Here is a 14,320-nt window from a genome sequence, read left to right as displayed (position 1 = left end):
GATGTTTCTGTTCTGTTCAGATTTGACTTAAGTGAACTGTGCGACACATGAGATGAACTGATACTGACTCAGTGTCACCTCTAACACAAACACTAATAAACTCAGGGGGGGGTCATGTGATTAACCTTCTCCTTAATCTTCTGATGAGCTTTTATTGTTGTCCGTACATAAGAAAAAAACCTTCTAGTCCCAGTGTTCCCTGCAGAAGCTTGGACTCTCCACAGTTCATCAGATATAATGAGGTCATAGTTCACGAGTAACTGAGGGAATTCAGTGCAAAAACAAGCACAGTCGTCCTCTGTGTGGAGTTTGGAAAGTTCTCCAGGTTCTCCGGCTTCCTCCCACAGTCACTCATGTGGAGGAGAAAAGCTGTGTCCCAAACTGAGGGTCTGGATCCTCAGAAGGTGACGGAAATGAGACGGTCGAGCCCAGCACAGCTACGGGTTTCCCTTCTTCCTCTCCTAATAAATTCTGGCAGGCCGCACACTGAGAGGTTAAATCACAGTCCGAGGTCAGAGGTTACGCTCAGAACGGTTTCTGGGAAAAAGTCTGGCTGTGACTCTGCTGTCAGGTTTCTCATAACGTCAGCGTGCATGATCAGTTTCTGCCTCCGCTCTCTTCTGCTCTTCTTAAACCTTCCATTAATAATCGATGCTAAGTGCTGGGAATGTTGGATTCAGCTGTTGTGGGAAAGGAGAAGGATCAGGTGTTTGTTTGTCCAGCATCTGAGCAGACGCGCATGTGAAGGGATTGAGAGGATCAGGCACATGTGAGTTCATCAATATCAGGGAGACAATTATTCTTCTTCAGCCTGAAGGAAGGTTCTTTGTGTCTTTCTTTATGAACATGTTTCATAAAGAAAAGGAAAAATCTATCTGGCACTTGATCAAACTGGGGTGTCACAGCGACAGGTGTCCCAGCTGGAAGCTTCCCATCTGGACTCCAGGCTCCCAGAACACCTGATTTAACACAACCTGGTTGTGCATTCACCCTCCAACGCAAAAATATCTTGTCAGGTGGAAACAGAGAAAAAGAAAGTGAGCTCAAGGACAGAAAAGAGTTCCCAGAAGAAAAAAGAAACTTTAAAGATGGCTGAAAGGCTTAAACTCTGTTCTCTGAAGTTATGAAGTATTTTTCTTTCAACTGCTTTTTTCTTTTTGTTCAGTTGTTGTTATTGACGGATTTTTCTGTTTGATGAAAAACGCTTTCATGTTAAAGCGAACTTCAGGAGAAGCAAAACACATTTGAAATTCCAAAACCTGAGAGAATTTTTGTCTCCACTCTAATTATTATTTTTATTGTAATCATTTTTCTTTCTCTTGATCACTTTAGAGGGCCTCACCGAGCACCAAGAACTCACCAGACTGAATCAAGACCTGCGACAATTGAGGATCTGGCCTGGTTTTAGGGGGATCTGATGAATTTTACGCATTTTTCTGCGGTAACCGTGGTAGCAGGGTGGAACAATTTGGAATAGATAGATAGATACTTTATTCATCTCACAGAGAAATTCACATATAAATATCTAATTCTGATTATTTTGAATTTTTCTAATTCTCATTTGAATTACATAAAATTTAACAAGAAAACTACTAGAAAATTCTGCGGGAAATCTTTTATGGTGCCTGCTTCTTGCTGCCGATTTGGGTGGATTGAACCTTTAAAACTAAAAGTTTTTAGACAAAGTAGTATTTTTGTGGAATCAACCTTTACAAGTTAGAGAGACTGACTCTTGCAGCTGGTTGCACATGCCCCTCCCTGATTCCCCCCTCCACCTTCCAAACACCTGTTTCTAACTGTCCAAAATGGTGAAAAACAGAGAAATAATGTGTTGTAAAGTTGTCGTATTTCAAGAGCGGGTGATGACACAGATTAAATGTTTGGTTTGTGAGCATCAGGAGGCTTTCAGGAGCTCCCGTCTTCATTTTTAAAAAAACACAAAACTCCAGAGCTGAGTTTTAACAGGTCATATAACATGTGACCTGTTTAAATTTTCAATCACGTCTCTACGTTAAAGTATGACGACACTGTGAGGCTCCAAAGCGGGCTGGGATGAAATCGTTATTACAATATGACGCGTGTAGGTCAGGACAATATTTAATCTCCTCCTGCGATTTTGCGATTCTGATAAATCGGTGATAACCTACAAAGCCATTCATTGCACCACCTACTGGCAACAGGTAGTACACCTTCAGTAACAAACATTCTTTCATTTACAGAAACATTTTTTTGAGGCTGTGGTCGACATTTGCTGCACTCTGACATAACAAAGTATTGGCGGCCTAGCGTTTTAATTTCAGTCACTCAACTCTGACGGATCGGGAACAACATTATTATTATTGTTGTTGTGAATCTTTAGATAATCAACATCCGTCCGTTTGCAACCGAATAGTTGAGCGGAAAACAACACACATGAGCAACATTCACACGCTCTCTCTCTCTCGCTCTCTCCCCCTCACTCACTCATTCACTCATTCAATCAACACTCAGTCACTTAATTTGCAGTTATCTTTCATTCCTAATCATTTCTCGTTTCAGCAGCCACCAGCTGGCTCCACACACACACACACACACAGACTCAGTGGGTTGGTTGGTTACCCACTCGAGAGTCTCCGTCCCTTTTGATGTGACAGTGATGACAGTCAGCCAGCTGTGGTGCGAGCAGCAGCAGCAGCAGCAGTGGACAGTGTCTTATACACTTTATAAACAATTCAGAACTAGTGTGCGCCACTGTTGTTGTCATGTATGTTCTTGTTTTTGTTCTCTTGTAATTGTTAAAATTTAAATGACATTGAATCATTCTCAAGAATCCTTTTAATTATGTAAAAGCTCTGAGAGAACAGAGAACGCCGTCCTGTTGCAGCAGCTGAGCTGATGACTGAGTGTGAAGTTGTTACTATTATGTTGTAATTGGCTGATTTCACTTTTTACTTTGTTGCACGGTCACTACAGATGATGTAGGAGGTTACAACAGAATGAGGATAAAGGCTGGAAAGCAGTGGTTGGCAAGTGGCGGTCTGTGGGCCAAAACTGGCCCAGCCAGTGTTAGTATCTGGCCTGGCGGATCATTTATCTTCACAAAAAAATAAAATGACAACTGACAGTTAACTGACATGTTTGGTTTGAAATAAATAAATAATTGATGAATTAATGATATTAACCATGCTATCATGTTTGAGAAGAGTAACCTGTGGAGTGCCACAAGGTTCAGTGTTAGGACCCATATTATTTATACGTTATTTATGTGCACAGTATCATTATATACGAAATTTTGTGATTTCTTTTGCGGACAAAACTAATTTATCTTGTTTCGTGTGTAACATAACGCAGTTCATTGAATCTGTAGAGTTGATCAAATTAAAAATATGGCTTGCCTACACATAAGTTATCATCAAATGAAAGAAAAACAAAATATTGTATTGAAATTGAAAGAGTTTATGAAACAAAGCTTTTGGGAGTCATTATAGACCACAAACTTTGAAACTAAACATAAATTATCCAAATCTATTGCTATTCTTTATAAAAACAAAGGATTTGCTGAATAAAAACACTTGTAATTAATTATTTTGACACTGTATGACATAATATGTCATAATGTGTTGAAATTTGGGGCAACACTTATAAAACAAATTTAGATCCTATAATTAAACTTCATAAAATAGCAATTTAATAATATAGTAGTAAATAAAGCTGGATATCTGGAATGCACTGTCATTTTTTTGGAGGTCAACAAAATCTGACTCAAATGATTTACGGGGTGGTTTACTAAAAAAAAAAAAAGTGTTAGCAGAAGCATCTCCCGTGTGACCTGCCCGCCTCTTCCTCTCATTTAAATGACACTTCCTGTTTGCATTCAGACATTCTTTAAACCAAGAGAAGGTAATTATAATTTACGAGGATTATTTATGTTTGAAACTATCAAAGAGGGAGATGACAATTTATTTTCAGCATTTTACACATATTTGTGTCTTAGAGAGAAGACTCTTTATAAGAGTGACTAATGGCCAATTTTTCAAAGGATACATTTCCAAAATGAATCATTTTTGTACAAGATTAGATAGTGGATAGTGGATAGTAGAAAAAAAGAGACACCACTTGATGTGTTAGGTCCTCGGCCAAACTTAGATGCAAAAGGACAAAAACCAACACGACCAGTTTCAGTTAAAGAAAAGTGAAATCTTAAAAAAATGACCTTAACTGGAGAACACGTGAACACAGTCAGCGTTTGGTGCCAAACTTTAATGCGATAAAAACACAAACTCTGGCACTTTTCAGTCCCTAAAGACTTCCTGTGAGGACAAAAATACACCCACAACCAAATTACGGCTCCGGAGTGGATGCGCCATAGAGCACACACAAATCATTTTGTGCTAGACTGCTTTGGATAATTAGCTCTCGCTCGAGGGCAAACAGGAGATATTCAACCAATAACACTTTAAAAAAAGGAAAAGTGGGTGGATTCTTTTATTAGAAGAACGCAGTTAGCAGAAGAGCACCCGAGAATCAGCGGTGTGTAATTAACTTGTAATGTGCAGACAATAAAAATGTAAATGTGGTCGATGGAGAGGATGAAAGCCGCGGGGACTGACCCCCGTCTCCTCTGAAGGTCAGACACTCGCAACTTATCGATCACATGATCAGCGACGTCACATCAGGTGAGTAGACCATACATTTTACAATAAAATCATTATGTTGCTGCTCAAACAAAGTGAACTTCTACATGTAAATGTCCTGCACAGGAACACACACACACACACACAAAGTATTAAGAGTTATTAAAGGTACTGTTCTTAATTTCTGTTCTTTTGCTCTGTGTTGGCAGAGGTGGTTGTGTTTTATCCTGTGAATCATACGAGTTACATCGTTTTGTATTGGACTGAAAACGATACTTAAATCAAGTATCGAGTATCCCCCCGCGTCAGGGTCCTGTAATAGCCCACTTCACCATCGGGTGGCGGTACAAGCCTGGACACAGGGAATAGGACGCGTTCCTACCAAAGAAGAAGAAGAGGATAATGCTCACTTTGAGTGTTATAGCTTCTTAAAGGTGGACATGTTCAGGTTTCTTTGTTCCAAGTAAAGTGAATCATTTTGGTTTGTGGACAAAGTAAGATGTGATGTGAGAACATCGTCATTTCCGTCCACATTTTTCTCACATTTTATGGATCAAACAAGTGATCAACTGCTGATAAAAAGTAACCAACAGAAGAACTGATTATAAAAATAATACTTAGTCGTAACCCAGTTATTCACGATTTATCCTCCACACAGAAAATATCCGAACTCGCAATCTTCTTGCTGTAAGGCAACAGTGCTCACTGCATGCACCACCAAAAAGTGAGTAAGTGAGTGAGTGAGTGAGTGAGTGAGTGTTGGCCTGTGGGAGGAACAGACGGTGCTGAATTTCAGCCTTTTGCTATCACACCTTCTCTGGAAGCCTCCACCAGCCAGAGAGCAGAGAAATGACTTTCAGCCATTTAGTCTGTCTGTCTGTCACCTTCTGAGTGGTGGACAGGAACGCCGCGGCCTCAGGATTCATCCTGTCACAACAAAGCTCGCATCCCACTTTTAATGTTTTGACATGAAATCATGGCGGCACCTCCGGTCGGTGCGTCCATGCCCCGCTGCTTTTTCTGGACATCGTCTCCTCCTCCTCGTTCTCTCTGTCTTTTTTTTTTGTTGTAAGTGTTTCTTCTTTTGTTTGTTTTTCATCTGGAGTATGAGAGAGTGGGAGGGAGCAGAGCAGAGCAGAGGAGAGAAGAGGTGGAGTGTTGTAATAGCAATGGATCCATTTTTATATGAAAGCCGACACTCACTACCACGCAGGAAGGGCAGCTTTGTGGAGGGAGGTAATGGTTTCTTCTCCTCCTCCTCCTCCTCCTCCTCCTCCTGCTGCTGCTGCTCCCCGAGGTGGGCCGAGTGTAAATTACATCCAGCTCGGCCTCGGCACAGTGAAGACCAGGGTTGGCCTCCTCCCACAATTCCCTTTACTCCTCATCACCAGTTAAATCCTGCAGGATATTCCCAAAGTGCTCTGGAGAGGGAAAAACATGCTGCCTTTCTTTTTGTCATCCGTCGTCTAAGTCGCTGTCTCTTTAACTGCAGGTGAAACGTCTTCAACAAAACTCAAACGCAGTCGCTTGTATCTAAAGAATTTGACGCTGTTTCTAAGAAGCAAACAACACTGTGTGAATTGAGCAAATTGCTGTGGTTAATTGTTTGTGATTCTGACCGTGGGTGGGGCTCAGGAAACTGCCTGCTGATTGGCTACTGAGTTTTGGAGCGACGGCTTGGAGTCGCTGTCCGTCTGGAACTCGTTCCGCCAAGTTTCCCCCGGTTGACATCCGACAAAATGATTGTTCGTATCTAACGTTTATAATCTGACAAATGTTACTTACGATTATTTTGTCGGATGCTGTCGCTCCGAAACACTGTAGCCAATCAGCAGGCAGCTTCCTAAGCCCTGCCCATGGTCAGAATTAAGTATGTAACGTTTGTCAGATTATCTTTGTCGAGTGTATAACAACTAACAGTCTGATGGGGGAAAACTTGGGGAACGAGTTCCAGACGGACAGCGACTATGACTATGTGACTACGTCCAGTCCACTTTCAAACACAAAAGAGTCGGCGCAAACACAATTCCAATCATTGCAAACAAAAAAGTGTATTTGCAATTTGTGTATTTTTGATTTTGTGGTCCATTTTTGTTTGCTTCTTAAAAAACTGACACTTAGGGTCGTTATGTGACGCATTTTGAAGGTCAAAACACGTGAAGGGTACTACTATAATATATAATATATGGATATATTATATCCAGACCATACATGTACGACCCCACGCTCAGGCAGAAGAGTCCGGTGATCGTCAGAGAATGCTCAGTTCCGGGGCAATCAATGGGAAATGATTACGATTCACATTGTTAAACATCTCGCAGTGTACTTCTTTGTTGAATCTTTGCAGTGTACAGTGTGTCGTTTGGCTGGTGCGAGGGCAGCAAATCCTCAGTGTTCGTATGTTCTGGGAAACTCTGAGTCACTTCCCCCACAAGGAGCAGAGGAAGCAGAGAGTATGGAGTGGAAGTGCTGCACACAGAAAAACCCTCCAGATCCACTGAAGTCAGATTGAAAGTGTCAGAATAGCTTGGGCGGAAGGTTGGTGGGAGAGAAAAGTGTGGCAGCCTGTGTGTCACGGCCTGTCAGGTGAGGAGACATTACCCCATGGCCGCACTGTTTCTCATTAGCCCCCCGATGCTCGGTGAAGCCCTGCCTGCCACGCACATCGACTCCCTGAGTCGGCCTGAAGTGGCACCACGTCCCGGCCTGGCACCGAGACGGTGCTGAGAGTGGACAGGTGGAGAGACACATGAGACAAAAAAATAAATAAAAATGCACACACAGTAGAGCAGGAGGCATGACGCGTCCCACGGGGGGGGGACGAGGACAACTACTGCCGTCTCTGGGGCGCGTTGCACTGATGCACACACAGATGGGCTGGGAAATAAAGAGGTGAAGACAAGTCTCTTATGGTGTGTTTACAAGCATTTAAAAAGCCAGTTTGTCACGGGCTCACTGCGGCGGCGGCGGCGGCGTGAGCTTTTAAAGTGGATGACAGAGATTGTTTTCCTCCAGGAATCTGTTAATAAAGCAGATTACTGCCAGATTATCTCACACGGCTCATGTTTAACTGTAGGTTTAACAAGCTTTTTGCAAGTCGACATTGCTACGACACTGAAATTTAAGTGTAAACGTAACCTTGTATAAAAGGTCCAGTGTCTAAGAATGTTGTTCCTCCATTTTAGGAGCACGTCAGAGAAGTACAGTGGGCTTCACAGACCAGAAAGGATGATGTACTTCTGGCCTCTGTAATGCAGGGGCTAACTGGTGGCGTAGATCGTCCTCCAATCATAAGTTAAGGGGGTTTGATTCCACAAATCTACATGCCAATATGTATGTCTGAGCAAGACGCTTAACCCCAGCTTTCTCCTGACGCCCGTGCTGACAGCCAGTATGGGATTTTTCATTAGTTTTCGTTTTTATTCCGTTTTGACTGTCCATTAAAATCATGACGTCACTGCACAAACTGCAAAATCCAAAGCTTTGGACCGATACGTGATGTCACAGTGGGGTTGACACTTTGTTAACCCAACCATTGTCTTGATTCCACAGTAAAGACTGTGAAAATGAGAAGGAAAAAGTGAGGAATTATCACCTCAAAGCTCAAACAGAACAGAGCAACTGTGATGAAAAGACATTTCAGTGAATAAGAGGATGATTCCATTGTTCTCTTTGTGCCATTGTCTCTCCTCCGAGACACCTTAGCTTCAATGTAACAGACAAAAAGAAAAAAAGGGATCAGTTTTTGTTTCATTTTTCTGAAGAATCTATCGAGAGTGTGCTTTGACAAGTCGCTGCCAGGTGGCACCACAATGCAACACCTCTGATTCATTACGGAGACAACAATCCAAACTCCGACACTTTGCTCCAATCTGAGCCTCCACAGCAGCGTCAATAAGACGCCGCGTGGGGACAAACGAGGGGTTTGGCGAGCTAATCCAGGGATCACACTCATCTCCACAGGCAGACGGAAATAGCCGGCTTTGGCAGAGGCCAGAGTTTTGGCCTCCTTCCTTCTTCTGCACTCCTGATTCTTCCCTCCTTCCCTTTCATTTCAAAGCAGGAGGAGGTGAAGGTGCTGCGGTTATTACATGTGAGACTCTCCGGAGGGAAAAGCAAGGAGGGGGAAAAAAATGGTTTTACCCCCACAAAGCAGAACGCCATGGGAGCAGAGAGATGAGATGTATCTCCTCTTGCCTAATACAGTGGAATTATTTAAAATAGAAGCAGCGAAAAGCTATATTTAGATTGAGAGTGATGCGTCGCTGCCGCCACGCACGGCTCGTGTGAGATTCGCAGGGAGAGAGAGAGAGACATGGAAATGCATCAGGGCGGAGATCAATCTAACACACACAGATCTACGCTGGGAGATGTTTTATCAAAGCGGGATCGCAGCGACCGCTTCTGTGCGATAAAGCCGCGGAGAAAATAGGTCTGTCGTCTCTAAACGAGGCGAGAATCACAGAGGAACCTAAGAAAGTGAAGTTCTCTTTGTACAAAACAAATCTATTTTTAGCCTCCACCGCCATCGCCACACCAAAGAGATACAGACACAAGAAGATCACTCACTATTCAGTCATTCATTCATTCACTGGCCAATAACCTACAGTACCTCCAGTAGCTACCAGTACCTGCTGTGGTCCATTCAGTGGTGTAGTACACACTACTGTATATATACACTACAAATGGGTCAGGATTTCTATGTAACCCAAGCTGTGTAGAGTTGAGCTGTGCCGTGCTGAGGCAAAAGCGACTTTAGTGAGGTTAGCACTAGGCAATAAGTCACATTACAGTCAAAAAAAGTACAAAGTACAATGTTTTAACCACTAAGCGAACTGCCGATGGAAACCTTGTCCAAGCTACTCGACTCACCCAAGGTTCCAGATTGCTGTTATTTATACTCCCACTAGGGGGCGCCTATTTTAAAAACATATGAACCAAAGTCACGTTGCGTTGTAGGACAGTCTCATAAAACCACTTTAAAGGTGACATCGAATGCTTGTATCACACATATATGTTAGTTATGGAGGTCTACTTACATATATTAACTTGTTATCATGATTAAAAACCTCCTAATCGCTGCAAACGAGCCGATCAAAATATCTCCTCACTGACGCTCTCGTCAGCCGCGCTGTTTCAGACCAAAATCACACCCCCAGAACCAGGACTGTGTTGTGATTGGCCAGCCAACGAGAGCTTTCCCACTGTCCTGTGATTGGCCAGGTACCTGGAAGTGACGTAATTGGTAGGCCAGCTCTCAGATACACAGCTCCCCCTCTGGCACGGTGGATGCTCTGCATCTCAGCAGCTACAACGAGAGTATTTCTTCTTCTTCTGCGGTTGAATGTACGCAACCGGATGTGCCCGGACTAGTGCCCGCACCAGGAGGCGCTATATAAACGAGGTAATGACGCAGATACACACACAAACGCAGCGTTAATTGGAGCTTCCGGTCTATGTGGCCTTTAACACGTTTTTTTGGACAGAACTCGCCCTTAAGCAATTTGCATTTGCAAATAAAAGATGGGAGGACGTCATACGTCTGACTTGGGCTCTACTTCCTTGACCGTAGCATTTTACTAGCTCCGCATGCTAATGCAACATTAGTACAAGCATATGACCAAGGTGAGGTGAAAATGAACATGGTTCTCCCCCGAGGTTAGTTAGGAACTAATTTAACCCTTTAACACCGAGCGTGTCGCAGACATTTCAAGCAGCCTCATTCAAATTTGAGAGTGGAAAGCACTGTCAACATCTTAAAGGAATCATTCTAAAGAACTGAATCCACATCTTCTCAGGAGCATCTAGTTCTCGTTGTGCGGCGTTTGATTCTTGTTTTGGTGCGGAACCTCGACCCTCCACCGTGCCCGCCTCACTTTCTTTGCCTTTGCACATTTCAAACATTATTACTTTCCAGCTCCTTGTCGCAGCAAATTGCATTGATTAGCGGGCTCTAAATCAATTGGCTTTAATTACATTTACTCTGCATTGCTTTGCTAAGCATAGAGCTCCACATGATTGCGACTAAACTGCAATTAGTCAGTGGCCCCGAGCGCCCGAGAGGAAGACATGATGGTGGATCTGTGTGAATCGATGGCACGATGCTGGTGCCGGACAGGAGTCTGCCGGTCATCCGTGTGAATAATGAGGTTTTCAGCGAAACAGTGTTTCACACACACACACACACACACTGATTCTCACTGATTACAGTGGTGGGTGGTTACATAATAATAATAATGATGATAATAATGAGTGAAGCAGACGCCGTTATGGTTTTACACATGTTTGAGGTCATTTTTGTTGAATGTTTTAAATAGAGCAAGAGTTTTAGTGTCACATAAAATCACTCACCATGGTCAGTTTACCAAATTCAATTATTTTAATGTTTTCAGGGCATATTATTGTCATAATATATTATAACAAAACTAAAATAAATATCACAGTTTTAATCTTTAAAAACACTATTATTATAGTTTTCACAAATATGACCATGCATAGTCATAGATTACTTATTATTAAGCAGTTTTGTCAACAAAGTTCCGTTATTTAATGTTTTTAGACTGTATAATTTGTTTCCAATAATAAATTAGTTTTGGTAGCAATTCGTGGAACATCACAATCAGTTCGGGGGACAGCTTTTTGATTTACATTGTGGATTTTACTATGAATTTTAACTTGATTTTCCTGATTTTTGATTTAGATTTTTATACAACAGATGTGTCGTGTCTGTCATTGCTAATTGTGTTCATCACTGGAAGCCTGAATTAGTCTCATAATCCGCTCTTTTATGATTATAAAAGCATCAAAAACACATTTTTAACCAGTTGGAGGTTAAAAAAAGCAGAAATAAGAAAACATTTTTGTTAAAAACACCATCAGATTTAAAGTACAGGGAAACTCAAAGTTAAAAACATCAAATATTGAAAAGTTAAGGTCGGATTAAAAAGGCGAGGTGTTTTTTCCTCTGTGAGGACCTGAATGAAAACAGTCTGTTTGAGCGTCTGGTCAACAGATGGTCATGTTGACAGGCTGCTCAGTTCACTGGCCTCTTCTGTGTACAGTTAGCGGGGGGTCACCAACAAACCCTGGGATATTTGTCCCTGCCAATCCTGTTTTACCACACACACACACACACACACACACACACACACACACACCCATAGACCCTCGCCTGTGGACGCTGTGCAGCCCAAATAAAACAACAAATAAAACCACCCAAACACTTTGATTTATGAACTGAAGGCTTCAGTATATGACAGTAACCTCGTCTGTGTCGTCACTGCAGCTCTGAGCTCTGATTAGGTTGTTTTTTTTGACGTGACGAAGGTCAAAGTGAACGTCAGCCTTCGGTCAACCGGGAGATTCTTCTATCAGTGGAAAAAACGTCAAGGAAAAAGTATGTGAAAGGGATCAACATGCGCAAACACACCCATTAACACAGCATTATCACTAACCTTAACCATAACCAGTTCACGCATAACCCTAACTAAACCACAATTCAACAATTAACCCCAAACTTAACCAGTTCCTCAGATATTAGGTACTGCCTCATTTCACAAAGATAAGGTTTTATGGTTTTTTTGGACCTCACAAAGATAGAAATAAAAGCATATACACAGTATTACCGGGAAGTAGAGAAGCAGGGCTCCACACAGGATGGCCTCCAGCAGAACCAGACCTGAAGCTCTGATGCTCTGAGAACAAATAAGAGACACAACAAATATTTCACTTCTAGCTGCCAAGTGTAAGAGAGTTTGAAATAACAGAAAGAAAAGCAAATATCACAGATTTTTAAGATAAAGTTGTGATAGACAGCAACATTTTGGTCGATTGGTGATACAAAAATATGAATAAACACAGCATAAATTTTCATTACTGTGTAATTTGTGCAAAATCTCATTAAAAATTATGTTTTATAAATGTACATTTACATAACACAAGAGGTTTTTTAAATGTTTCTATAAAATCATAATATTCCAGGATTTGTTGGTTAACAGTCAACAAAGTACAATGAAGCCTTGTGACTAAAGGACTTTTTTATAGACGACGCTTTGTTTAAACTGAAATGTTGAAACAAAGCGTTGTCTTTTTAATTGACAAGATGCTTCAGGGGCGTCTTTGAAGGAGCAGGAAACAGCTGCGCCTCTCGTTTAAAAATACACATAAAACAACACGAACAACTGGCCTCAGCTGGATAAGATCACATCACAATATGTCAAATCTTTAAGGCGAATGAATCAATTATATTATGGACATGAATGTAAAGACTAAAGATTTTTGAAAGAAACTAAGCTCTTAAACGTAGTCCGATCAGATTAGTGGGATTAGTTTCTAAAGTGTTTGAGCTGCTTTATGAAGAGGACAAGTCTTAGTTTGGACTGTGACTCATATCATGGAAGAGTTTCAGGTTTAACCAGCGAGATAAAGATAAGCTTTTACATTTATTTTCAGACTATAATAATGCTCAAAACAATTAATCCGGTTAATTGACAGAAGCGAAGATTCATTAAAGTCACTTCACTCCGGCGGAAAGTGACGTTTGTTAGTAAATCAATGAACTTTATCACAACAATGTTTGTAGTTAAAAGCGCAGTAGGTCATTTCTGCAGCTAGGAGTTATAGAAGTTAGTTTTTAGTAGTTTTTAGCAGTTTTAAACTATTTTAATGTCCCTGTGTCTGCTCACTATGCCTCCTGATCGTTAAATTAGGGATAGAATTGACTATATACACTGTATTTTAGATGTTCTAGCGTCAGTGTTTCCAGATGTTTTACGACAAATTTACGAAGACCACGGCAGAAATGTAAGAAATGTAAACGCCTTCAGAAATGAAGGCGTATGGATGAAAGAGAAGAGACAACATCTCTCTCTCTGTGTCCTCATCTTGCAGGCTGCAGGATCCAGATCCAGTTTTGAGGCTATCATCATTATTATTATTCATATCATATCATTATTTTGCTATACTTAAGTATAATTTGTATCAACAATCTCTGCTAGTGCTCGTATAAATGACTGTAGTTCTATAAACATGTCACCACTGACTCAGAAATGTCTTGTATAAACGGATAACTTCACACAGCTGTGGCTCCTGGTCTCTCTCTTCTCTTTCTACCTCACCTCCCTCTTGTCCTTTCTGTCCCCCACCTCTCCTATGTCCCCCATTTTTCCTTTCACCACAACCTGTCTTGGCAGATGCCGCACATATTTGAGTCTGGTTCTGTCAGAGATTTGAAATTTAAAATGTAGTTCAAACTCACCTCAATAATAACATATTCATATAGAGATGATGAAAAAACATTAAAATCACACAAAGAAACACCGATTTTAGTCAACTAAAAATAAAAAGACACAAACAACACCATTGCAGTGAAATGCGCGTTGCCTACCTTATTCCTGCGGAAATGGTAGATGACCACCATGCTGATGAAGACGATGAGCATGCACAGGCACTGGAAGGAAAGGACGGCGAGGCGGAGGGCGCCGTCCTCCCTCGCCACACACGGCGTGTCGTCTTTGCAGAAGACGCAGCCGTCCTGACACGGCAGGCAGTCGCTGGACGAGCCCTCGTCTGCGTTGGGACTGCTGTCCTCAGCGTTTCCCTTTTTATTCAACCCTGTTAAAGACAGAAGAGAAAGAAGGGATTTTTATGTGTTTTTAATCCTTTTTTTTTACCCCATCACTTTCAATGGGGAGGACAGCAAAGAAAGC

The 14,320-nt window shown here is 41.7% G+C and overlaps 2 protein-coding genes across 3 annotated transcripts in view; one reads left to right on the top strand and one right to left on the bottom strand.

Annotated features, from left to right (window-relative positions):
- Positions 1-14,320, top strand: part of apodb (apolipoprotein Db) — a 313,363-nt gene that overhangs the window by 126,850 nt on the left and 172,193 nt on the right. The gene's annotated exons all lie outside the window — the stretch shown is intronic.
- The window catches only part of gpr158a (G protein-coupled receptor 158a), a 74,581-nt gene that overhangs the window by 18,273 nt on the left and 41,988 nt on the right, over positions 1-14,320 (bottom strand). For both annotated transcript variants that reach the window (XM_058646870.1, XM_058646877.1), the window contains exons 4-5: positions 13,999-14,225; positions 12,239-12,307 (exon numbers count right to left, since the gene is read on the bottom strand). In XM_058646870.1, the coding sequence (XP_058502853.1) occupies positions 12,239-12,307; positions 13,999-14,225 (296 nt within the window). The remainder of the gene's footprint in view (positions 1-12,238; positions 12,308-13,998; positions 14,226-14,320) is intronic.

The sequence above is a fragment of the Solea solea genome, chromosome 1 (genome assembly GCF_958295425.1).
Source record: "Solea solea chromosome 1, fSolSol10.1, whole genome shotgun sequence".
Taxonomy (NCBI): Eukaryota; Metazoa; Chordata; class Actinopteri; order Pleuronectiformes; family Soleidae; genus Solea; species Solea solea.
This window is presented reverse-complemented; position numbering and strand designations above follow the sequence as displayed.